Source organism: Natrix helvetica, assembly GCF_964273705.1.
Source record: "Natrix helvetica genome assembly, chromosome: 4".
NCBI lineage: Eukaryota > Metazoa > Chordata > Lepidosauria > Squamata > Natricidae > Natrix > Natrix helvetica.
The window spans coordinates 143,006,797-143,031,821 of record NC_138550.1 but is presented as its reverse complement, the minus strand read 5'-3'; the positions used below and the strand labels follow the sequence as shown (position 1 = coordinate 143,031,821).

At 44.1% G+C, this 25,025-nt stretch overlaps 2 protein-coding genes across 5 annotated transcripts in view; one reads left to right on the top strand and one right to left on the bottom strand.

The window, feature by feature from the left end:
- Positions 1 to 3,481, top strand: part of VIRMA (vir like m6A methyltransferase associated) — a gene marked incomplete at its 5' end in the record, with an annotated part of 33,040 nt that extends 29,559 nt beyond the window's left edge. For both annotated transcript variants that reach the window (XM_081951406.1, XM_081951405.1), the window contains 2 exons: positions 920 to 1,063; positions 3,137 to 3,481. In XM_081951406.1, the coding sequence (XP_081807532.1) occupies positions 920 to 1,063; positions 3,137 to 3,294 (302 nt within the window). In that variant the 3' untranslated portion in view covers positions 3,295 to 3,481. The remainder of the gene's footprint in view (positions 1 to 919; positions 1,064 to 3,136) is intronic.
- A 2,153-nt stretch (positions 3,482 to 5,634) lies between these two features.
- Positions 5,635 to 24,214, bottom strand: LOC309391010 (E3 ubiquitin-protein ligase NRDP1-like). 3 transcript variants are annotated; one of them, XM_081951021.1, is made up of 8 exons: positions 24,023 to 24,158; positions 22,521 to 22,619; positions 18,562 to 18,668; positions 17,896 to 18,120; positions 16,613 to 16,752; positions 15,889 to 16,051; positions 9,017 to 9,137; positions 5,635 to 7,327 (listed from the first exon to the last, which is right to left on the bottom strand). In XM_081951021.1, exons 4-8 carry the CDS (start codon positions 18,099 to 18,101, stop codon positions 7,094 to 7,096), a joined length of 864 nt encoding a protein of 287 aa, XP_081807147.1. In that variant the 5' UTR covers positions 18,102 to 18,120; positions 18,562 to 18,668; positions 22,521 to 22,619; positions 24,023 to 24,158; the 3' UTR covers positions 5,635 to 7,093. The 3 variants fall into 3 exon arrangements, with proteins under 3 accessions (XP_081807147.1, XP_081807145.1, XP_081807146.1); XM_081951019.1 differs by lacking the exon at positions 18,562 to 18,668 and having other exon boundaries at positions 24,107 to 24,214; XM_081951020.1 differs by lacking the exon at positions 18,562 to 18,668.
- Between the last annotated feature and the right edge of the window lie 811 nt (positions 24,215 to 25,025).

The following is a 25,025-nucleotide window of genomic DNA, read 5'->3' as shown; positions in this document are numbered from 1 at the left end:
TATTCCTTAAAGTGAAATTCATTGTCATGCTGCTATGTTATTTATTCTAGCAAGTAAAAAGAAGCAGAATCTCCAGGTTTTTTTTTCATATTCTTTTTACTGTCCTCTCTGTTACCATTCCTATTTAAAAATGAGTAAAATTTAGGCATATAAATAATTCATTTAGGTGAGGTGGGTGCTGTTGAAATTTGCTAAGCAAATAAAGTCTTGCAAAACAAATCAGAGTTTAACACTGCTCCTTTCCCATGCTGTTGTATTAGCTTTTCATTTAAAAAAAAATATTGTGCTGTTAAACTGAGATGTTAAGTTACATCTAAATCAAAATAAGAGCAATAAGCGTTTGGCTTAAATTGCATTTTTTTAAAAATAATTTTTTTATTTTCAGACAAACACAAAGACACAACACATGTAACAGTGTGTCGATTGGTTACAAAGTCTTTCTGCGTCCTTTCCATGGTCCTCACTTGAATTTTATCAAAATTCATATATTGACAATCAAGATATCTTTGTATACATTGTTATTATGCTTCCTCCTATTCTAAGGCATTCAATCGTTTTAGCATTGATAACATTCTCTAATAGTTTCCAATTCCATGTTTCCCCCCCCATTATTAGTATCATCAATCTAATATACATGTATACAAATTGTTATACTTATTAAGCATCCATTAAGCCCAGCTATTATTAAATCCTTTCAACATAAGGCATATTAAATTTGAAGTAAATTTATATTATAACATTTTATTACATTATCCTGAAATCATCCAATGATATTATGTCTTTCTAATCTATTCTATATAGAATTGTTTATCTTTTATATTCAACATCATCTCCATAATCCACACAGTTTGTATAAGATTTCATATTATCAATCTAGTATATATAAATGCTTTGTGCTTAAATTGCACTTTTTATTTAGGAAATTACAGTCGCCGTGAAGGAGCCAGGGGATCAAGCTGGAGTGCCCAAAACACCCCCCGAGGAACTTACAGTGAAAGTCGAGGTGGACAGAGCAATTTCAACAGAGGCCCTCTTCCCCCTCTGAGGCCTTTAAGTTCTGCAGGTAAGGAGTTGTTTCCTTCCAACGTATAATTAATTCATTTGCATTTGTATCTAATGGTTCTTTGTATGGAGCTCTCAATATGCCTTACAAAACAAGGGTGAAATCACAACACCACCATTGAATGTGAAATTGAGAAATGAATACCAGATAAAGGTTTTGTTCAGAATAATAGAAAGCAAGCACATGTAACTGCTTGGTAGTATACAATACAATACAATACAATACAATACAATACAATACAATACAATACAATAGCAGAGTTGGAAGGGACCTTGGAGGTCTTCTAGTCCAACCCCCTGCCTAGGCAGGAAACCCCATACTATTTCAGACAAATGGCTATCCAACATCTTCTTAAAGACTTCCAGTGTTGGGGCATTCACAACTTCTGGAGGCAATTTCTGTTCCACTGGTTAATTGTTCTAACTGTGAGGAAATTTCTCCTCAGTTCTAAGTTGCTTCTCTCCTTGATTAGTTTCCACCCATTACTTCTTGTTCTACCCTTAGGTGCCTTGGAAAATAGTTTGACTCCCTCTTCTTTGTGGCAACCCCTGAGATATTGGAACACTGCTATCATGTCTCTCCTAGTCCTTCTTTCTATTAAACTAGACATACCCAGTTCCTGCAACCGTTCTTCATATGTTTCAGTCTCCAGTCCCCTAATCATCTTTGTTGCTCTTCTCTGCACTCTTTCTAGAGTCTCCACATCTTTTCTACATCGTGGCGACCAAAATGAATGCAGTATTCCAAGTGTGGCCTTACCAAGGCATTATAAAGTGGTATTAACACTTCACGTGATCTTGATTCTATCCCTCTGTTTATGCAGCCTAGAACTGTGTTGGCTTTTTTGGCAGCTGCTGCACACTGCTGGCTCATATTTAAATGGTTGTCCACTAGGACTCCAAGATCCCTTTCACAGTTACTACTATTGAGCAAGGTACCACCTATACTGTACCTGTGCATTTCGTTTTTGTTGCCTAAATGTAGAACCTTACTCTTTTCACCATTGAATTTCATTTTGTTAGATAGTACCCAATGTTCAAGTTTGTCAAGATCCTTCTGTACCTTAAGCCTATCTTCTGGGGTGTTGGCTATTCCTGCCAGCTTGGTGTCATCTGCAAATTTGATGAGTTCCCCATTTATTCCCTCATCCAAATCATTGATGAGTCAAACAGTTAAACAGTTTCCTTGAGGTAGTAGGTTATCATTACAGAAAATAGAAGGCACCCCTTCCAGGCAGCATATTGTGTAACAAACAGAACACAAATCCTATGAAACAATTGTTGGAGCAAGAACCCCAAGTTACTTTTTGTTTTTTTACTACATTGTGTCACAGCAGGTTTGGCACCTTGTCAGCCTTGGTTGATCTAAGAGCAAATTTGGACTTGGCTACTACCTGGGTGGGAGGACAACGGTAAAAACCAGGACTGTAATCTAGGGGAAAAAAACATCCCAGAAGATGACAATGGCCAGTTGTGTTTTGCTGCCAAGAAAATGACATGGACAAGTTTGCATTCTCTCCAATTTTTGAGCTTTACTATATTGTTTAACTCTGCCAGGGCACCTTAGATAATTTAATATACTTTTAAAAAAAGACACTAGAAAAATCCTAAAAAGCATGACAGCAGATTTTCTTGGACTGACACCCATCAAAAGTTAATGGCAGGAGTTCCTTGCTAAGGATTTTAAAACTTATCCACATAACAACTTGCATGTTTTACCTATTATTTGTTAAAATACATAGCTTTAAATTAATTCAAATGGGAGTTGGAGATATGTATTAGACAATATCAGAATTAGCATATCTTTTTCAGCCTTAGTCGTTTTCACAGTTTACACATTTTTAGTCAGTTATTTATTCTTGGTAGCAAGTTTTGATTTTAGCCACACTAAATTCCAATCTTAATACTTTTTTTTCCTGCCTGTTATATATATCATCTTAATTTTTTAAATTGTATACTAAGTAGCTTTAATTTGACCATCTGAAGGGCTTCAGTAAGAAGATTCTAATGCATGTTGCAGATCCTACTAGAAGTGCATAGATTCTGTTGCCAATAATCTTTCCATTTGTTTAAGGCTACCGGCCAAGCCCCCGTGATCGTGCATCCAGAGGTCGTGGTGGCCTTACACCATCTTGGGCAAGTACCAACAGCAGTGGTAGTGGTGGTTCAAGAGGAAAGTTTGTTAGCGGAAGCAGTGGAAGAGGACGTCACGTTCGTTCCTTTACTCGATAAACGGATCTCTGAGAACATTCTGACTCTGAACATTTCAAGATGATGGTGAAATACTTAAATATATTCGAGGACCAATGCTAGACCTTCTGGTACCTGAGGGCAGCAAGATATTATTTTTTTTAGGGATGCAATTTTGTTTCATACAAGATCTGAGATTTCAATAAAACTGTCTTTTTTGTGTGTGTAATATTTGCTTGTGTTTGGGGCATGACATGGCAGTATGCCAGAAATAATTCTTTTTTTCCCAGTAGGTTTGCAATGTGGCTTTCACCTAAGATAGCATTGAGACTACCTCTGCTAAATAATGAAGAACATCTTTTGGTGTCTGAGATAGCAGAATCGTCAAGCACTTTCCTAAAACTCCAGCTGTTGCTATTTTATTTGATCAACTTCTAAAGCTACCATTCATCAAGCAACTCTGATGTTGCAAGATCATTTTTAGGTGAAGCCATTTCAGAAGAAAGATGTATTATAGAAAGTTGTAAATGCCACATGTCCTAACTACCGTATTTTTCGGAGTATAAAATGCACCTTTTTCACTCAAAAAAGAGGGTGAAAATCTGAGTGTGTCCTACACACTGAATACAGCATTTGTGGCCTATTGAAATCCTGCCCCTTTTGGGCATGCAGAGGGTTTGGGAGGATTTTGGACATGGAGAGGGTTTGGGAGGCTTGCAAAGTGCTCCTGAGGGCTGGGGAGGGCAAAAAAGAATAAAAAACGGCCCGTTTTGCCTGCCCCCCCCCAACCCCCAGGAGCACTCTACAAGCCTCCCAAAGCTCTGCATGGCCCCACTTTTGTTTTGCAAAAAAAACGAGGCGTGCAGAGGGTTTGGGAGGCCTGCAGAATGCAAAAACTTTTTAAAATCTATCTCTTCAAAATCATGGTGCGTCTTATACTCAAGTGCGTCTTATAGTCTGAAAAATATGGTATCCTTTTTTGGTAAAACGATCAGCACTTTCCAGGTATTTAAAAAGCCGAAGATGAAGAACAGCCAGATATAGGTTGATGGTCCAAAGACCCTGGGGAGGGGGTATATCTGAAGTGATATTATACTTGCTGGTTTTGACAAAGTTATGTTTCAGTGGTCCACAGACTACAACTGCTCTTCTGATCTTCCCCATCAACCAAGAACTTGAGACAGAGCTACTGGCATAGGGTCCTGTGTCTCCATTTTGGTTTTCTGAATGACTTGATAGGCCCGTTATTTCATATAATTTACCAAAATCCCATCCTTCCAAATTTCAAATGGTTATATTGGTATCAGTGATAGTTACTGAGGGTGTGTCTTTAAGGACATTTGCTTCAGAGACAGAAACTGGTGTTGACGTTTTAGTATGTGACGAGAAATTTAGGAAATTTGTGGAAAAATGGAACCATTTACAGTCGTGTCCATACTTTCTCAGGCCCTGACTTTTTCTACCTTTTTTCCTTTGGCTATTTGCTAGCAATCACCCACCCTTTTATTTATCTACATACTTCCTTTTTTCTCCTATTTCTTGGACCTCAAGTGTTTCATTAAGACAGAAAGAGAACAAGTACTGTATTTTTCGGAGTATAAGATGCACCCTTCCCCCCCCCAAAAAAGAGTGTGGAAATGCTGGTGTGTCTTATACACCGAATACACCCATTTTTGGCCTCCCGAAACCCCACTCCTGCATCCCATTTTCGCGAAAAACAGCCCAGAGGCATTTTTGCCTTCCCTTAGCCCTCAGAAGCACTCTGCAGGCTTTGGCAGGGCTGGGGAAACACAAAAATGCCTGTGGTTTTGCAAAAAACAGCCTCTTTCCGCAAAAAAAAATGGGGGCGTTTTTGCCTTCCCACAGCCCTGCTGAAGCTTGCAGAGTGCTCCTAGGGGCCGGGGAGGACAAAAACTTATTTTCTTATTTACCTCTTTGAAATCTTGGTACGTCTTATACACCGGTGCATCTTATAGTCCCAAAAATATGGTATAGTGTATGCCATAGTATCACTACTGATGGTTTCTTTTTGAGGATTATATCAAGATAGTGTTAGTGTTTTTGTCTAATTTGTTCACGTATTAAGTCATGCTATAGTTTTGGCTTGGTTTCATATACCATTTGTGATGTTAACATAGTTAACATAGGTTCAGTTGTTTTACTTCCATCAAACGTTATCAGTTTTAACAGCACCATGAATATAACTCAAATTTCTTTTTAGTCCATGGGAGTGACAGGATCAGTGTAAGAAAAATGTTTTGTTTGACTACTGAAACCACCCAAGACCTAATGAACTCCTCTGTTTATTTGTCGCACCAAAATGGCAATAAAATTAACCCACGATAGCACTGCACTTTCAGAACATGCACATGGAATAAAAAATATTGGATATGAAGTCTTTATTTCAAAGAAAGATACACACAGAGGCATATTTTAGCCATCCAGAGTCAGACCTCTTCTATACTTTCAACAAGCATTAACCACACTGCATAGATCAAGGGTCTCTCATCTTGGCCACTTCAACTCCCAGCAGCTTTCCTGGCTGAGGAATTCTGGGAATTGAAGTCCACAAGTGTTCAAGTTGCCAAGGTTGGAGACCCTTGGCATAGATAATTAAATTTGTCTTCCTAATTTCTTTTTTGTGCAGCCTCACTTTTCCAAAGAGTATTTTCCTTTATGAGTTTCTTTTTTTAAAACGTATTGACACTTTTATATTGAACAGTGACAAAATCCCATTTTGAATCATATGTGCAAAAAATATTTATTAGCTTTATTAGTTATTGGAAATGCTTTTTCTCATAGCTGAGTATTTGTAATATTGATTTTCTAGTTGCTGAGTCTTTGTAATATTAGAAACATTGTTTACAAATTTACTATTTTAATACTGAAAAAGATGATAATCTAATGGTAGAAATGAGATTTATGCTTTTCTGGTAATGGAAAATTGAAATGTTCATTAACATAAATAGGTTTGATCCAAATGTAGTTATGGGAGAACTGCTTTGATGTCAACTTATTTTTTTGATTAGGGTGATATCCTACTTTTATTGTGGGATCTCCAGTGAAATATGTACTAGCATTTCCACTTTCAGGTTTATTTTTGAAGCATTCATATGAGGTAGGCTGGACTGTAAGATCAACTTACAAATCACATTAACTATATTGCAGTTCTACAGTAGCATCCCATATCTAACATAAGGGCCAGGGTTATAAAGGCACTGTAAAATCCCCTCTACATATCAACTATAATTTTTTTAAAGACCAAAACAAAAGATTAAATTTATTATTGCTTTGTCTTCCATCTATAGGATGGTAAGTAGATTACTTTGGAGATTTACAAATTACCTGAAAAAGATAAATTCTGAGGTAAAGTAGATATCAGGATCAGAATCCATTTATCTTGCGTAGTTTAGAATATCAACTACTGAAGAAAGGTCGTGATTTTTTGCTGAAATCTTTATTCCTATAATTTTCATATTAAAACTAAGATCCTGTGTCCCTTAATCTTCAAGCTAAGTTTTTTTAAAATACCCTGTTCTGAATAGCAGAAAGATGTTTTGTTACTCATTTGAGGAAGAAAATGGATTATAGGAAACAAGGTTTTTAAATCATTTCCCAGGTTTTTAAATTCCTAAGATTGACTTCTGAAATGGTTAACACTTGAAGATGCTCCCTTTTAAACATGATTCTTCCCAAGCTCAATGAGGTTTGAAAGGATCTCGAGGAAAATAAGGTCTATAAATGAGTAGAACTGATATATTTTTTTAGACTAAGGTAACTTAATAATTTTGCCCTCTGAAGTTAGTTGAAAGTTCGGCAAACCTGTTTTTAACTTTTAGTTTTATATGGCTGTGGCCTCCCAAGTCTTTAGTTTCATACTATCTAGTCGTGATAGAGGCGGGGAATGTGTTGCTTTCTTGCTTCTATTTCTTGGAGAGAAGCTGCCTTTTTGGAAGTTCTTCATTAATTCCAGCAATTCACGTTTTTCAAGTTCTGCCTGTTCCAACTCTTGGCGGTGCTGTCTTTCTGTTGCCATCAGAGCCTGCATGTTAGACATCATCTTGGACATTTGACTCTAAAAAGCATTCGAAGAGTTAATTTTATCAGAACGCATTTCCAATTGTGAAGAGAGAATGGCAAATGTTGCATTTTCGTTTACACAGGCATCATCTTCCCTATCCAGTACCGTATTTTTCGGAATATAAGACACACTTTTTTCCCTCAAAAAAGAGCCTGAAAATCTGGGTGCATCTTATACACTGAATACAGCATTTTTTTGCCTCCTGAGACCCCGCCCACTTCACCAAAATGGCCATGCATAGCCTTTAGGAGCCTGGCAGAGTGCTCCTGGGGTGGGCAGAAATGAGCAAAAAACGGGCGGTTTTTGCTCAATTTTGCCCCCCCCCCCCGGCCCCCAGGAGCACTTTATACGCTTCCTAAAGGCTATCCATGCCCTTTTTTTGACAAAAAAATGGGCCTGTTTTTGTGAAAAATAAGCCATTTTGGGGAGGTTTGCAGAGTGTATTTTTTTTTAATTTGCCTCTTCAAAACCTTGGTGCATCTTATACTCTGAAAAATACGGTATGTGGTGTTCTTAAGAACTGCCTCCACAATTTTATCCAGGCATCAATTATGAGAAAGTAGTAAAGATGAATGGTAGTAGCCAAGTTATTTTATTCTCTTCATTAATTATCTGAGCTGTCTACCTGATTAAGCTCAACAGCGGCTAGGTTTTCTTTAAAGGCAGCCCTTGGGTTATGATGGTAATTGGGACCAGGATTGCCATTGCTAAGTGATGCAATCATAAAACCCAATATCAACTGACTGCATTGCTTAGCGTTGGCAATCTTGGCAGTCTTGGTTGCCACTGTAACTGCAGAACACACAGGTTGTTTATACCAGAAGAGATGGGAGTGCAGGGGAATATGGGGGTGATGCAGGGGATTACAGTACTGAAGGGAAGGTGCGATGGGCAGGCGTTGGGGACTGTGGGTAAGTCCACAGAGTATAGATGGGTGCTGGGGAATACACAATTGCTGTGGCCTCCTAAGAAGACGATGTGATCTTTCCTGTTGGTTTCCCTATTGACTTTGCTGCAACATCATAATCATGTGCCGGGCATCTACGTGCCTGGATTCTGATCACATGACCCTGGGGATGCTGCAATGGCAAGAACGTTGAGGACTGTTGCCTACAGTCTGCAGAGTAGCAATGTCATTTGGGCATAGTGGGCTGCACCTCTAACTACTTGTGCCACTGCATTCTGGACCAGCTGAAGCTTCCAGATAGTCTTGGAAACCATGGCAGCTAGCATGACAAATAACTAAATATTAATACAAATAATGAGCATGCCATGCTATCTAATGAACATTGTTCTCATCAGATCAAAGAGCAAATTTTATAGCAATTTGGAGCCAGCTTGATTTATTTATTTATATACATACACACATATACATACATACACAGTATATATGGGTACAGGTATGCAGGTCTTGGCGTATTCGGGTCTTTTCCCGTGTAAGATTGAGAGTATCTTGGCGACGTTTCAATGAGGTCAATCTTACACGGGAAAAGACCCGAATACGCCAAGACCTACATACACACACACACACACACACACACACACACACACAAAGGGAGACTCCAATAAGCATTTCCCAAGTTTTCTTTCATAAATCCATAGATCTCATCACAGAGTAAAGCAATAAGAGCGCCAATTCATTTAAACCGTTCTGTTATTAGTAGCAAAAGACAATGCAGTTACCTTAAGTTCTTCAATGTCTTTTTGCAAAAGACTCTCTCTTTTCACCATGTGTCTCCTTTGAGAATCTAAACGAGACTGCATCTCCTGTTTTGTATCTTCCATTTGGCAGATCATGCCAGACCTTTTAGAAAAGAAGTGTATTCTCCTTTAATAAGACTGATAACTTTACCTCAGTTTAAAAAACTGAAATAACCCCTTAGCGAGTCTCCAAGGTGGGGTGTGGGAGGAGTCACTGGATGGGTATTAACACGGCCCAATTGCCGGGAGACTGAGGTAAATTTGAGGACACTCCCTCTGCTCCTCCTTCTGACTGCCCAGATTAACCTCAGTCTTCGGCCTAAAAGGAGCTAGAAACTGACTCTCCGGATTTTTTCTATTTTCCTAAAAAACCTTAAAGTTGTTTATCTTCTTCCTATCCTCCTACCTCTCTCTCCTGCGCTCTCTCCCTGTCTGCACAAGCTACACTCGCGGCAGTTTTCGCAGACCCCGAGCCACCGGCTCCGTGGGGGTGGCCCCCTGAACTTGCGCGCCGCCACCAACCTCACCAGAGCAGCAATCCAGCGAGGACAGTGTGGGATCTTCTCTCCAGACTTCAGCGGCAAGGAAGCAGCAGCTTGATCGGAGCCGGCTCAGGCAATCTGACCGCGTGGTCGGCGGTCGCCATTTTGAAGGCAAGAGCGCATGCCCGAGGCGCAGAAAGGCGTGCTGGTTGCAGCCACCACAAATTCAAGCACCACAACCACCCAGGAGGGCTAGCCGGGCATGAGCTTCGCTGGTAATCTGGGGAGGGCCCATTGCGCCAGCGGTGCACCGGTCTACGTTCGACTCGCGGATTGGCGGGTGGCTGTTAGGAGCGCGGATTCGAAGGAGCGCCGAATCCGCACGATAGAACAGACGGCATTATCAGAGAGGAGGTAGAGAGAGAGAATCAGTGAATTGTGAGTAGTGCGATGGGGGAGGCCACCAGGAGCAGAGGAGCGGCTGCTCCAAGCTCCCCTAGGGGATCAGACCAGGGCGAGGGAACCTCTCAGGAGGTAGGCCCTGGGTCGAGGGGGAGGGCCCTTCCCAGGAAGAGCTCCTCCAAGTCTTCCAGGAGGGAGGGGTCCAGGCAGGAGGTCCCCCTTACTAGAGCGGCTGGTAGGAGGGCCAGGGGTTGCATCAGCCCTTCCCCAGCCAGATCACATTCCCCCCGCAGGCCTTCGCTCCTGCATGAGGAGCCTGGCTCTCCAGGCCCAGTGAGAGGCCCAAGGAAGGGCAGTCCCTTATCTCCTCCCTTGTCACCATCCCACTCCCCTAGGGCGAGGGGTGATTCATTTGGTCGTAGGGCAGCAGATTCCCCCAGACAACGCTTGGCCCCCCCCAATCTCAGGGCTCTAGAGACAGCAGGGAACCTCCAAGCCTCTCTCCTGCCTACCCAGAGCTCCCTGTAAGTTTCCAGAATGTTTTAGCCAGAGCCATTACAGATGGCATTGCATCAGGCATGCAACACCAATTTCACGGAGCCAGGCATAGATCTACTCGTGGGGCCCCACGAGAGCAAACAGTTCAGCCCGAGTCCTCAACCTCCAGGGATCTCAGAGACTCCTCACCTTCCACTGCTAGCGAGGGCTCAGAATTCGAGGGGGAGGAGCAGAAGGACCTTGGGCTCTCAGACGATGAGGAGAACACAACTCCAGAAGCACCTACCATCACGGGTCTTTTTCCTCCTTCCTTATTTAATTCCTTGCTATGCAAGGCAAAAGCCACAGCAGACCTGGACTCGACCCTTGACCAAAACCCCGTTAATCCCTCTTCTAGCGGGGGTAATAAGGGCCCCTTTCACAGGCCTCAGGTGGAGAAGGAGGTGATCCCCACCCCAGACCTCTTCCTAGAGGTCCTCAAGTCTCAGTGGTCTAAATCTGGGTCTTTCCCCACTCCAGGGACCAATGACCACAAATTTTATAACCTGAATTCCTTTTTCGTCCAAGCCTTACAGGTTCCTCCCGTGGATGCCCCAGTAGCAGCCTTGGCTTCCTCCTCTGCCGTGGTGACAGGAGATATTTCTAACTGCCTGAAGGCAGAGGACAGGAGAGCAGAGCTGGTCATGTGTAAGACTTTCCACACTGTCTCATGGGCAATCAGGATGGCGGCTGCCACCTCTTTCTTCAACAGGTCCACCTTCCTATGGCTGGAGCAGATCCGAGATAGGACATCAGCATCAGACGTGAGGCTACTGCAGGACATTACAAAGTTGATGGCGGCCACCCAGTTCTTGGTGGACGTGGTAAAGTATTCTTCAAGGGCATTGTCATCCTCAGTGGCTTCCAGACACCTGCTGTGGCTACGTCATTGGCAGGCAGACTTCTGGGCGAAGTGGCATCTGACAGAAGCAGACTACACAGGGGACAAGCTTTTTGGACCTTCCTTGGATCCCATCCTTGTCGAGGACAAGAACAAGAGGAAAGTCTTCCCGTCTACGTCCAGATGCTCCGACCACTGAGTGACACCGTACTCTAGGAGACCTTCCTACCATCCTCCTGAACAGGACTTCCAACAGCAGAGGTTCTCTGCTCCCAGGTATCCCAGGCGGGGGGACAGGCAATTTTCCAGGGACAGATATAAGTTCCAGCAGCCCGGCAAGCGGCCCTTTCGAGGTGGAGGCGGCTGTCCCTTCCGCAGAGCTAAGTGATCTGGGACCAGATCACCCCATCGGCGGTCGCCTTTCCATCTTCGCGGACTGCTGGGTCGGCATCACCTCGGATGCTTGGGTCCTCCAGATGGTCAGGTTGTGGCTCCACCTGGAGTTCCATTCCCAACCCCTGAATAGATTCCGCATTTTCCCCTCCTCCAAGAACCCGGTTAAGCGCTCTCTCATGCGCAAAGCCATCCAGCATCTGATAGAAATCAATGCCGTAGACCCAGTTCCAGAGGGAGAGAAGGGGTCAGGGTTCTATTCCCACCTGTTCTTAGTCCCTAAAAGCTCGGGTGGGGGGGTGGCTTCCCTCAAGTCCATTCTGGAGGGATCCGGCAGGGGGACTTCCTAGCCTCCATCGATCTCACAGAGGCGTATCTCCACATCATGATTGCCCCTGAGCATCGCAAGTTCCTCAGGTTCTCGTTCCGGGGGTCTCATTACCAATACAGGGCTCTTCCTTTCGGGTTGGCCTCTGCCCTTAGGATCTTTACCAAGGTGCTGGCCGCCGCCGCGGCTCACCTTCATTCCCTTCCTATCCGTTTACACTGTTATCTTGATGACATCCTTGTCCTAGCCCCCTCGGCAGCCCAGGCAGAGGGGGATCTCAGTACCACCATTAGCACCCTTCGTTCCCTGGGGTTCTCTATTAACCTAGAGAAGAGCCATCTAGTCCCTTCCACTAGGCTTCAGCATTTGGGCACAGTTATTGATTCGGTGGAGGGCGAGGTGTTCCTCTCCCAGGAGCGTAGGGACAGCATTGTGAAATTGGTTCAAGAGATTCGCAGGTTTCGATCTGTTTCCGTAGCTCTTCTCTCCAGGCTTCTCGGGAAACTCATCTCCTGCATCGGGATCGTCCTCTGGGCTCGACTCCACGCCAGGGAGTTGCAGTGGTTCCTCCTTCCCCACCAGAGGAACGGCACAAGCGATGCAAGCTTCAAGGTCATGGTGACCCCCAAGGTGCTTCTCTCCCTCCGCTGGTGGCTTTCCCCGGCCCTAGCCAAGGGCTCCCTAATCAAGGAGCCAGACAGGCTGGTCCTAACGACAGATGTGAGCCTGTTCGGTTAGAGGCGTGCACCTGCAGACTCAGTTGTCCCAGGGCCAGTGGACACCGACGGACTTGCAGAGGAACATCAACTGGTTGGAGCTCAGAACGATCCACCTAGCTCTTCGAAGGTTCAAGCAGACGATCGCCGGGAGCCACATTCTGGTGCTGACGGACAATGTGGTAGCCAAGTCCCACGTGAACAAGCAGGAAGGCACTCACTCCGTGGCACTGCGTGACGAGGCAAGATGCCTGGGATGCTGGGCAGAGCGGAACCTCCTGTCGATCTGAGTGAAACACATCTCCGGAGTGGAGAACCAACAGGTGGACTGGCTCAGCAGGGAGACAGCCGACCACGGGGAGTGGCAACTTCATCCCCGCATCTTCAACCAGATCTGCCAGAGGTTCGGTCTTCCGACTGTGATCTCTTCGCCTCACCGTCGAATGCCCAGCTGCCGAGATTCATCTCGAGATTTCCAATGCGAGGAGCCAGCGACATCGACTCTCTATGCTGCAGATGGCTGGCAGGCCTCCTTTGCGCCTTACCTCCTCTTCCTCTCATTCCTGGGGTGTTGAGGAGGCTAGTGGTAGAGAGGGCAGAGATCATCCTAGTGGCCCCTCACTGGCCACGGCGCCCCTGGTTCGCGGACCTGGTGGAATTGTCGATCCTACCCCATTGGAGGATTCCACAGGGGGAGGGGACCCTGCGCCAGGGGAGCCTGGAACATCCAGATCCAGAGTGGCTCCAGCTGACCGCATGGCGCTTGAGCGGGAACTACTAAGGGAAGCTCAAATCTCCTCTAGAGTCATCAGGACCATTGAGGCCTCTAGGAGGAGATCCACCACCCGCATCTACGGTGCAACCTGGGCTTCCTTTGCGGCTTGGTGTCAGTCAGCACAGGCAGATCCATCTTCAGCCTCTGTTTCCCAGGTCCTGGAATTCCTTCAGGATGGCCTGGAGAAGGGACTAACCCATAGCACCCTCCGCAGACAGGTATCCGCTCTAGCCACCATCCTTGGGGGGGAGGGCTCCCAGTCCCTATCACAGGTTCCGTTCATTAAGAGATTCCTCCGAGGGGCGGCCAACTTTCGGCCTCCTGTGATCCACCAGTTTCCCTCCTGGGACCTTCGCACAGTACTCCAGGCTCTCCTGGAGGCCCCCTTCGAACCCCTTAGGGAGGCTAGCCTTCAACTACTCACCTTCAAGGTGGTTTTCCTCGTGGCAATCACCTCCGCCAGGAGAGTGTCCGAGCTAAACACTCTTTCTATCAGAGCGGATCTCTGCACCTTCCACAGCAACAGAGTCATACTCAGACTCGATCCAGCCTTCATGCCCAAGGTCAACTCTCCATTCCATAGGGGCCAAGAGATAATCCTACCGGATTTCTGTCCTTCCCCTGCAGCAGAGAGGGAGAGGGCTTGGCATCGCCTGGATGTGAGGAGGGCTCTGCGCATTTATATCAAGTGCACAGCATCCTTCAGGTGTTCTGAGGCTCTCTTTATATCCTTCCGTTCCTCTACCAAGGAGCTAAGGTTTCCCCTTCCACCATCACCAGGTGGGTCAGGTTAGCCATCTCCAGGGCCTACGAGGCTCGAGGGCTTCCAGTGCCGCAGGGTATCACAGCGCATTCCACGAGGAGTGTGGCCACCTCGGTGGCCTGGGCTACCCAGGCCCCCATCGAGGACATCTGCAGGGCTGCCGCCTGGTCCTCACCTTCACCCTTCATCAGGCACTACCGGCTAGATTCGTATGCCTCGGCATCATTCGGGAGGAGGGTTCTTCAGAGTGTTCTGGGCACTCAGGAGACTCAGGCCCAATGATCCCTCCCATGGACATCTAGCTCTGGTATGTCCCATCCAGTGACTCCTCCCACGCCCCACCTTGGAGACTGTCAGTTGGTCTTACCTAAACTGCATGTCTCAAGGGTAGCGCAGGAGCAGTCACTTCCAGCCCGTTAGGCGCCCCGCGCCACGGCCTGAGTAGGACGGATAAGTCACCCAGGGACCTGGGAGGGAGTTGGGTGTCTCTAACCCTTCCTTTCCAGGTTCTCTTCTCTTCTGGACCATCGGTTAATCTGGGGAGTCAGAAGGAGGAGCAGAGGGAGTGTCCTCAGATTTACCTCAATCTCCAGGAAATTGGGCCGTGTTAATACCCATCCAGTGACTGCTCCCACGCCACCCTTGAGCCATGCAGTTCAGGTAAGACCAACTGACATTTTGACAGTACTTCAAATGTAAAAAAAACAAGAATCAGCAGTTAAGACAGTTTTATCAGCTGGTCAAATTTCTTCATGCTATACAACCTTTAAGTAACTGTCTAATTCCCCCCTGATAAGTGAAATTGCTTCCAGGATTGGCAGAGATGATAGACACTCAAAAAAATTACAGATTTTCTAGAACCAGTAGTTTCTTCATCTTTGGCAATAAGTTAATGACTTTTACTGTGATACTAATATAGTACAAAAAATACGGTAATCATTATAAGATGCACTTTCTCCCTCCCCTCCCCAAAAGTGGGTGGAAATGTCTGTGTGTCTTATAGAGTGAATATTATGGTGGGGGGAGGGGAGTTGGTGTGGTCACCTGTCACTGCTGCTTGCCGCTGCCAGGGAAAGCTGGAGTATTCATTGCCGAGCAGCTGATTGGCATTTGGATTGGCCTCTGGAATACCGCCAATCAGCTGTTCTAGGCGGTGGGGATCAGTGCCTATTGCTGCTGCTCGCTGCCATTTGGCAGTGACGATCTCTGATTGGTGGTGATCAGGGATCCCTGTCGCCTAGAACAGCTGATTGGCGGTATTCCGGGAGGCCGATCCAACTGCCAATCAGCTGCTCAGCAGCATTTCCCGGCAGCAGCAGCAGTTCAGCTCCGTTGACCAGTGGTTGGCACAACAGAGTGGAGCCCTGGCAAGCCACGTGCTGGGGTTGCGATAACGTGCTGAAGCTGACCAGGCTGTTTGCTGTAAGGACGCGAGCCAGATGAATGCCAGATGGGTGCTGGGAGGCAGAGGCTGATTCTCCCCCCCCCCTCCTTGTTTTCCTCCTCTAAAGCTAATGTATGTCTTATGGTCCGGTGCGTCTTATAGTGTGAAAAATATGGTAAATTAGAAACTAGAGCTTGTAACAGTTACTTTCAAGCAAGAGGGTACCACTTTACCTGAGTAGCTCTAGTTCAGTTCTCAGTTCTGCCACACAGTTGTGCTGGGCATCTTCAGGACCGAGAATAACATATCCACAGCCATTGGGGCATTCACGAGTCCGAAATTCACACACTACCACATGACTATATAAGTTACGCCGTTCAACTTGGACTGGACAAGCTGAGTGGGAAACAGAAGGTGGATCGAAACAGAAGAAGCAATTTTATCTTCAATACTGTATTGTCGATAAATTATTTCCAAGCTGTTCAGACTCAGAGAAAATTTTGCGTGACAGTGAAAAAGGTGTTCTGTTTTCCTGTTCTTCAGCATATCTTTAGCACGTTTAGGAAACCTATAGCTCCTAGAAGTAGTTGGGACTTTAAGAGTCCCACCCAATATGGCCAATATTCAAGAATGAGCGGTTCTGTGATCCCATTACATCAGACAAGGTCCTTGTTAGTCATTTCTAACCTAACATATGGAGAAACAAGTTTGTCTCTCAAACAATAACAAAGGGGAAGGAAGAAACATCAGTTGTTCTCAAGTTTCATGAAAGCTGATGTCAGCTCTTCACGGATCCTATGAATCCATTGGGTTCCTCAGCAAGGTGGAAACAAATTAACTTGCACAGAAACAAAAACTAGAACTCAACAAAGGTCACTTGAGGCCCAAATTATTTAATGTAGGTATTAAAAATGAGGTTTACCATCGCTACATAAAACATCCCTGCCTTTTACCTACCATTATTTGGACAGGGTACCCGGGTGTATTCACACTCGTATTCATGACTGTCAATGGATTCTAGTGAGCACACTATTTCACAGCCACGGTCTCTGTTCGTGCAGTGAAGCTGAAGCCGATTAAGATCATTCCTCATGTACCTACATTAAGAAGTTATCATACTTGCAGCACCATTTTTTAAAAAAAATGTTTTCTGTCAAAATTTTCTTTGAGAAACATGGAAAAAACAATACTTTTTTGAAAAAGAAAGCACAACCTTTTTGTGGTTTGAATAACTACTGACCAGGGAAAATAAACCAGGGGGGGGGGGGAAATGGAAAAAGGATTATGGAATCTTTCCCCATACAGATAGCCCTCGTTACCTATGTGTCCATTACATGCCATTTTGAATATCTGTAGCTATTAAAAAGACGCCAAACTCATTATACACAATAAAGATGTACACATTTCCCCTGCATTTATCTCGGTTGTTGACACTTTATACATTTGCTAAATGGCAGACAGGTTTTTTGCGGATATATTATAGGTAGCCCTTGACTTAAAGCAGGGGTGTCCAAACTTGGGAACTTTAAGACTTGTGGGTTTGGACACCCCTGCTTTAAGTCAAGGGCTACCTATAATATATCCACAAAAAACCTGTCTGCCATTTAGCAAATGTATAAAGTGTCAGCATGGCTGGCTGGGGAATTCTGGGAGTTGAAGTCCACAAGTCTTAAAGTTCCCAAGTTTGGACACCCCTGACTTAAAGGCACAATTGAGTCTGGAATTTCGTTTGTAAGTTTTTGCAGTCATTAAACGATGCATCCAAAGTTAGGACCTTAGGGCAGCAGTCGTTAAGTGAATTCATTTTACCCAATGGGTGTTTTTTGTCAGAATCCAGAAGCAAATGCTGGAAACTGGAAAGAGATATAAAAATAGTGGTCGTGTGACCATGGTAGACTGCAAATGGCCGCAAGTCAGTTGCTAAGCACCCAAATGTGATCACATGACAACGGTGTGTGTGTGTGCACATATGCGCCCACACACACTGGAACTTTAAAATTGAGTTGTATGTACCTTTTGGGGGGTCTGTCATAACTTTGAACCCTAGCTTAAACATGTCTGCCCCAAAACCTATTTCTCAAGATTCACAAAGCCTTTTCAAGGTTAGCTTTAAAATCACTTTCACAATCCCATTTTATGAGAAGTGGCTGCAAATAAGAAAATGGCACAAACTGAATCCCTGCCCTATATAGTGACTAATGCCAGATCAGAAGTAAGAGTTGTGGCGAGTGGTCCCATACCTGTAAAGTGGTCGAAGGATAGACAGATCAAGGAACTGGCGGTCCTCTGGGCAACTGTTGTGTTGAATGAGCCATCCATGGATGCAGGAAGTGCAGAAGGCATGCTCGCAAGGAGCTTGCAAAGGATCTTGGAGCACATCTCGGCAAATGCAACAGATCAGCCCTTCATTGACATAACCAACAAAGCGCTCCATGTCGTAGCCCATTTTCTCAAACACGGTTAACCTAATATGGGAATGAAATACAGCATGAGCAGAGGAGAGTAACTTCTTACGCTGCCTTTGAAAATCAAGGCTTTCTCTCAGAGACATCAGTTTTGCATCTTTACAAAGTTTTAAACAACTCTCACATATCAAGAATAGGCCTAGCAGATTCAAAGGTAAAAGGTACTTTTATCTTTCATATCTATCATATAGATCCTCTAATGCATGCACATCTCTTTAAGCCCTTGACTAAACGTCTCAAACATTGTGATATGTATTTAGGCAAACAGCATGGCTATAAAGTAGAATATGATGAAGTGAATTACATAAAAAGAATTTGAAAAACACTGAAGCGACATAGCTGGAAGGAGGGAACTGTCTCATCTTCCCACTTGTCTTAAAGCAAAAGGAATACGTTATATATATGATCTAATGAGCCAATCTCAATCTATGAGGGCCATACCTCTTTGATCCATACACTCATCTTTGGACTAGGAAGAACAGAGAAGTAAGAGATACGCAGTATATATTTATTCACATTTCAAGGCTGCCCACCTCAACACCTCTGAGCTGCTTAGAAAGAAAGGAGACAACATATATAAAAAGGTTGTTAAAACTGACCAGAAGAACAAACACTGAAACTAAACTAAACTAAACTAAACTAAACTAAACTAAACGAACTAGAAAGGGATACAAAAACCCCTAAGCCAAAGTCTGGGAGAACAAACAGGTTTTGAATAATTTATAGAATGTCAAAAGGGTAAGAGCTGCATAAATCTGTGGGGAGATATAATTCCAGAGGGCAGGAATTACAAATGACATTGGATCTGGAAGACACCCTTATGGATTAATTCTATAGGCCAGGCAGAAATACATGGAAACAAACAGATAACCATACCTCCTGCCATGAAGGACTTTAAAGTTAATAACCAGCATTTTGAATTGCCAACCAGCAACCAGTGCAGCTCACAGAAGTTACATGAGCATAATGTACCATTCCTGCCTGTGCTGCTGCATTGAGCTGTAGCTTCCAGATGATTTTAAGGGTAATGTCATACAGAAGTAATTACGATAATCCAATTGTGATGTGATCAGGATGTGAGTGACTATCCGAAGAGCCTTTCAGTCCAGGGAAATACACACCTGATGCACTAAATGTGCCACGCAAATGTGACCTTCTTGGTCACAGCTAGCACTTGCTCATTGTGTAGAAGCTGAGAGTCCCATACTGTGCACAAGTCTCAAATGGAAAAATGCCGCCCCACTGAGAGTTAATGGACTTGGCAGGTATGAGCCTGAATTTGTTCCTACTAATCCAGACACCCACAGAGTCTTTAAAGCACTGGGCTAGGACTTTGATGGCATCATTTGACTAGCACGGAGTTGAGATGTACCAATGGGTCCAATCAGCTGATTCTTATACTGATGATACTTGACCCCAAACCAATGGATTAATTTCATCCAGCAGTTCCATATAGATATTGAACAGAAGGTAAGAAAGTGTAGAAACCTGTAGCATCTCACAAGAGAGAGACCATTCACATTCACCAAGGAACCAACCACAGAGGAAGAAACCCATCATCACAGGGCCTCCCCCCCATCCCGCCAAGGTTTGCTGCTGACCAAAGGACACCCTAGTGGATATTAATGAAAGACACTGAAAGATCACGAAACACAAGCATGGCCATACTAACCCATTCTGGCTCTGCCACAGCGGTGACTAATGTAGTAAATAAATAAATAAATAAATAAATTTGGATTTATTAGCCGCTCCCTTTCCAAGTAGGACTCGGGGCGGCGTACAATGGAGCATATAACATAAAATACATAACAACACCAAACGTACATACATACACAACACATATACATATACACGGAGGAGGAAACAAATTACATCAATAGACAGTTAAAAATCTACTTTAAAATACCCCAATTGTAAAAACCCAATAAAATTAATATTTAAGAACAATTTAAAAAACAGTTTGGAGGAATGGGAAAATTAGGATTGCGATTGAGCCAGGCCGGATAATTGAAAGAGGTGGGTCTTCAGCTGTACACGGAAGGAGCGGAGATCGGAAGTAATCCTGATGTCACGGGGGAGGTCATTCCATAGGGCTGGGCCCATCACAGAGAAGGCTCTGCTCCTGGGTGTCGCCCCCCGACACTGTTTGGCGGACGGCACCCGGAGAAGTCCCTCTCTGTGTGAGCGAATTGGTCGTAGGGATGTGTGGGGCAGGATGCGATCCTGCATATAACTAGGCCCTGTGCCATGGAGCGCTTTAAAGATCATAATCAAAACCTTGAAACGCACTCGGTAGACCACAGGCAGCCAGTGCAGCTCGCGCAGGAGAGGTGTTACAGGGGAGTATCTGGTCCTCCCCATAATCACCCGCGCGGCCGCGTTCTGTAGTCTCCATACTACACTACAACCTGCCTATTGGAATGGATTCAGAGAATCCACTTCCTCCAGGGACATTTCACCTGTCACATCACTACCTTCTCCACCACTTTCTCTAAAGAGGGAAGGTTGAAGGATGGCACTGCAGCATAGACATTAGTACAATGACATAGACATCTGTACAATGTTCTAATGTCCAAGATATGTTTGCTTAATGAAAATAGTATGTGGAGCTTAAAATTGTTTGCCTCTCTGTCCATTAGGATAACTCTCCAAAAACTGGGGGGAAAAACCAGGACTACCATATTTTTCGGAGTATAAGACGCATCTTTTTCCCTCAAAAAAAAGGCTGAAAATCTGGGTGCGTCTTATACATCGAATACAGCATTTTTTGCCTCCTGAAGCCCCGCCCCTTCACCAAAATGGCCGTGCATAGCCTTTAGGAGCCTTGTAGAGTGGTCTTGGGGACTGGGGAGGGCAGAAATGAGTGAAAAACGGGCCATTTTTTGCTCAATTTTGCACTCTATAAGCCTCCTAAAGGCTATGCATGCCCCTTTTTTTGACAAAAAACAGACCCGTTTTTGTGAAAAATGGACCGTTTTTTGCTCGTTTTTGCCCCCCTCCTCAAGAGCACTCTGTAAGCCCCCTAAAAGCTATTCATGCCCTTTTTTTGAAAGCCAACAGCCCCGTTTTTGCGAAAAAATGCCGTTTTGGGGAGGTCTTATGCTGTTTTGGGGAGGTCTGCAGAGTGCAAAAACTTTTTTTTAAAATTTGTCTCTTCAAAACCTTAGTGCGTCTTATACTCCGAAAAATACGGCATATTTTGTTGTGGTGGGCAGCTGTAAAAGACAGTCTGGAATGTAAAATGAGTTTTGGGTTGCAAAGATTAAAATTATAGGGAAAATATATCTCAAGGAAGCCCTGTGATGGGCAATGTTTCAGAATGTTTCTAATTTTCTGTATGGTTTATCCTAAACAAATATAACGGTATTGGGGGGCTCAGCAGCTGCTTTATCATATCTTGACTCCCCCCTCCCCATTTTCTATTTACTGCTTGACAAAGATATTGACATAAAAGCACAGTTGAGGCCATACTGAAGATTTATTAATAGCATATTTGCTAATGGCATATTTTGGGACAGCTGTCATGGATCCTTCAGAGCCTGGTCCGGAGAAGGAGGAACTGAGACCATCTGACTGGGATGGAACATCTCCTGTGGCATGTTTGGAGAGGCCAGGGGCTGAGGACGATGCTGTCCGGGGCCCCTGAGGCATTGAGGGAGGTGGTCAACCAGATGGGGAGCTGCCTGCCTGTACATACACGAGAGGACCAGCTGCTAACAGGCAGTGCTGTTAATAGGCAGCAGATCTCCTCTGATGAGGAACAACTGTCTCATCCACTGATCCAAGGGCAAGGAGAGCTGACAGTAGGCAAGCCCAGAGAAGGACTTCAAGGCCTCAGGAGGAGGTTGCCCCACTCTTCCGCACAAGGAACACCTGGGATGAAGTAACTTAAGGTGAAGCCATGGGGAGTTAGTCTTTGCCAGGAACAAATCTTTGTTTTGGGTTACACTCCCCTGGCTTTGACTCCTACCTTTCTGCCTTGCTCTGAGGACTGCCTTTTGTCTGTGGATTTTACCTTCAGAACTGCCTTTGCCTTGTACCTTGTCATTGTCCTGAGGACTGCCATTTGTCTTATGCCTGGACTTCGGCTTGTGAACTTTCCTGGTAATATATGGGTTGTTTGGAGGACTGATGGTGGCTGCCTTCAGGGTAATGTAGGGTGGAGCCTTAATGGTGATTGGAGGATCATTTGTTGAACACGTCTTGAGGACAACAAATGACTTTCTAAAGGCCTGCCTTGCCTTGACCACCTGGGTCATAAAAAGAGCACGAAGACATATAGCTAGTAATTGTACGAGTGGCATATACCAATCTCCTTTTTCAGGCGATACCTTATTTCCGTTTGCAAACATGAGCTCTATACAAACCACACACAGAGGGCAAAATGTAATACAGCTTACCTGAACCTTATAATCTCCAGTTGTTTTGTGGTCACAATTTCAGTTCGGGCAGAAACCCTGGCCGGAATATTGGGAGTTCTTAACACAATTGTAAGGCTCCTGGAATAGGATAAATGAAATGAAAAATGGAACTGCTGGAAGTAGTTTGAAAAGTTCACTATTTATAGTTACTGAAAATATCTAAAATCCATCAGTGTCATTAAAAATGAAACTTTGGTCATTATTATAGATCAATAGATGTGCTTTTATGGATTAGGTACCACTGAACCAAATGCAGAAATATAACCCTCAAATATTTTGTATCTGTTGATGAAAAAGAAAAACATAAGAAAAAGAAATTCTCAAGAACATAGACACATAGCCATGAAAATGCAGTCTAGCTTAAAAATAATCAGTCTCATGATATCACTGCATCTTAAAAGAGCAACACAAGCCCCTGATGGATTTGGCTGCAACAGAGCCTTACTCCACATCTCTGCCTGGGGGAATTTATTAATTTTATGCCCACCCATTTCCCCATAAGGAAATTCTGAGAGTTGAACTCCACACATGTTAAAGTGACCAAGTTTGAAAAACACTTCTCTAAGGCATGAAAGCTTATACAGCTGGTCCTCAATTTATGACCACAACTGAGCCCAACACCTCTGTTGCTAAGAGAGACAGTTAAGTGAATTTTGCACCATTTTACGATCTTTCCTGCCACAGTGGTTGAGTGAATCACTACAGTTGTTAAAGTAGTAACAGAACTGTTAAGTGAATTTGGCTGGCTGGTTGCCCAGCATCCAAATTTTGATAACGTTGACCATGGGAATGCAGCAATGGTCATTAAGTGTGAAAATTGGTCATAAGTCACTTTTTTCAGTGAAGTTGTAACTTTGAAGCATCACTAAGTGAACTGTTGTAAGCCGGAGACTACCTGTACCATAAAACACCTGTTCAATTGTAAAATTCATTTATATTTGCCACCCATTTGTCAACATAAAGGATGTGTGTTTGCATTTTATTTTAATAGTTGTACAGTTTTATAGTTATAATGTACACTGAAGATACAGTGTACGAGGTGCAGTGACAAGAAAGTAAACTAGTTAGCTAACTAAGTCAACTTTTACAAATTTGCTTTTTCCCTTTGCTATATAAGTATAAGTATATTCTTTATTGCAGGGGTGTCCAAACTTGGGAACTTTAAGACTTATGGACTTCAACTCCCAGAATTCCCCAGCCAGCATGTCTTAAAGTCTTAAAGTTCCCAAGTTTGGACACCCCTGCTTTATTGTCATTGTACTTAAATACAACGAAATTGGCTTTAACCTCACTAGTGCAAAATTATAGCAAAAACGAAAAAAGAAAGAAAAAGAAAAAAAATTAGCGTGTGCATGGAGTATATAGTTTTTTTAAAAGCCATATATTCCAGGAATTCCCCTATGCATATATAGCCAGCTTCTCCTGCCGTTCCCTGGGCAAAGCCGCCCACCACCGTCCGCCCCATCTATTGCGCGTCTCACCCCTTCAAGCCCGGTCCAACTGCCGAGTCTACCACGTATCCCTCGCTCCGCAGCCAACAAGAGAAACGCGGACGAAGATCCTACCGGCCTCTATATATGCCGCATCTCATTGACCCAAATACACCAGAATGTAGAGTGCCAAGCATTAGAGTCGCGCAGGCTGTTGACTTCTGAGTTTCCCTTCGCTGAAATAGCAGACTAACAGAGAATTAACTGGGATTAAATGGTGTGGGGGTCTCCTGCTTGAGCGGTGGGTGGTGGGTGGGGGGGTTGGACTCGATGACCTATCAGGTCCCTTCCAACTCTGTTAATCTGTTATGAATTTGATTTTTGAGAACCCGGAGGCACTACAGCAAGGGGTCCCGAAACTTGGCAACTTTTAAGACTTGTGGACTTCAAGTCTCAGAATTCTCCAGCCAGCATAGTTTATGGAGCATAGCTCCAGCCAGCATAGCATAACTGGCTGGAGAATTCTGGGAGTTGAAGTTCACAAGTCTTAAAGTTGCCAAGTTTGAAGACCTCTGCACTAAAGTATTGCAGGTCGTTTTCTTTAATTCTCCATTTATTTTCCAGCCGGTCGTAGATGGTGGGGGTGGGGTGGGTGGCACCTGTTCATTTTGTTTTTATAGCAACCAGCCTCTGAGGTAGGTTGGGCTCTCAATAAGCAGCCTAAATCCATCCAATTTTAAGCTTTATGAACGAGGATACCTGAACTCAGGTCTCAAAACTGACACCCCCAAGGGTCGGGGGAGGAGAAAAGACTTGAAATTCGAATTTCATTCTGAAAGGACTTGCTGAAGCCTGGTGATAGACGTGCCTTGAAATCCATTCAGAAAATGAACATGAAAAAGATACCAAGAAGTTTCCCCTTCCAATGCTCTCTTCAAATGCATAACTCTATATTGTTATGTAAATAATAAACGTTTCTGTATTCTCTCTCTTATTTTATTTTTATGCATAGCTGCAGCAATTTCTATAAAAGTAAATAAATAGTAAACACATT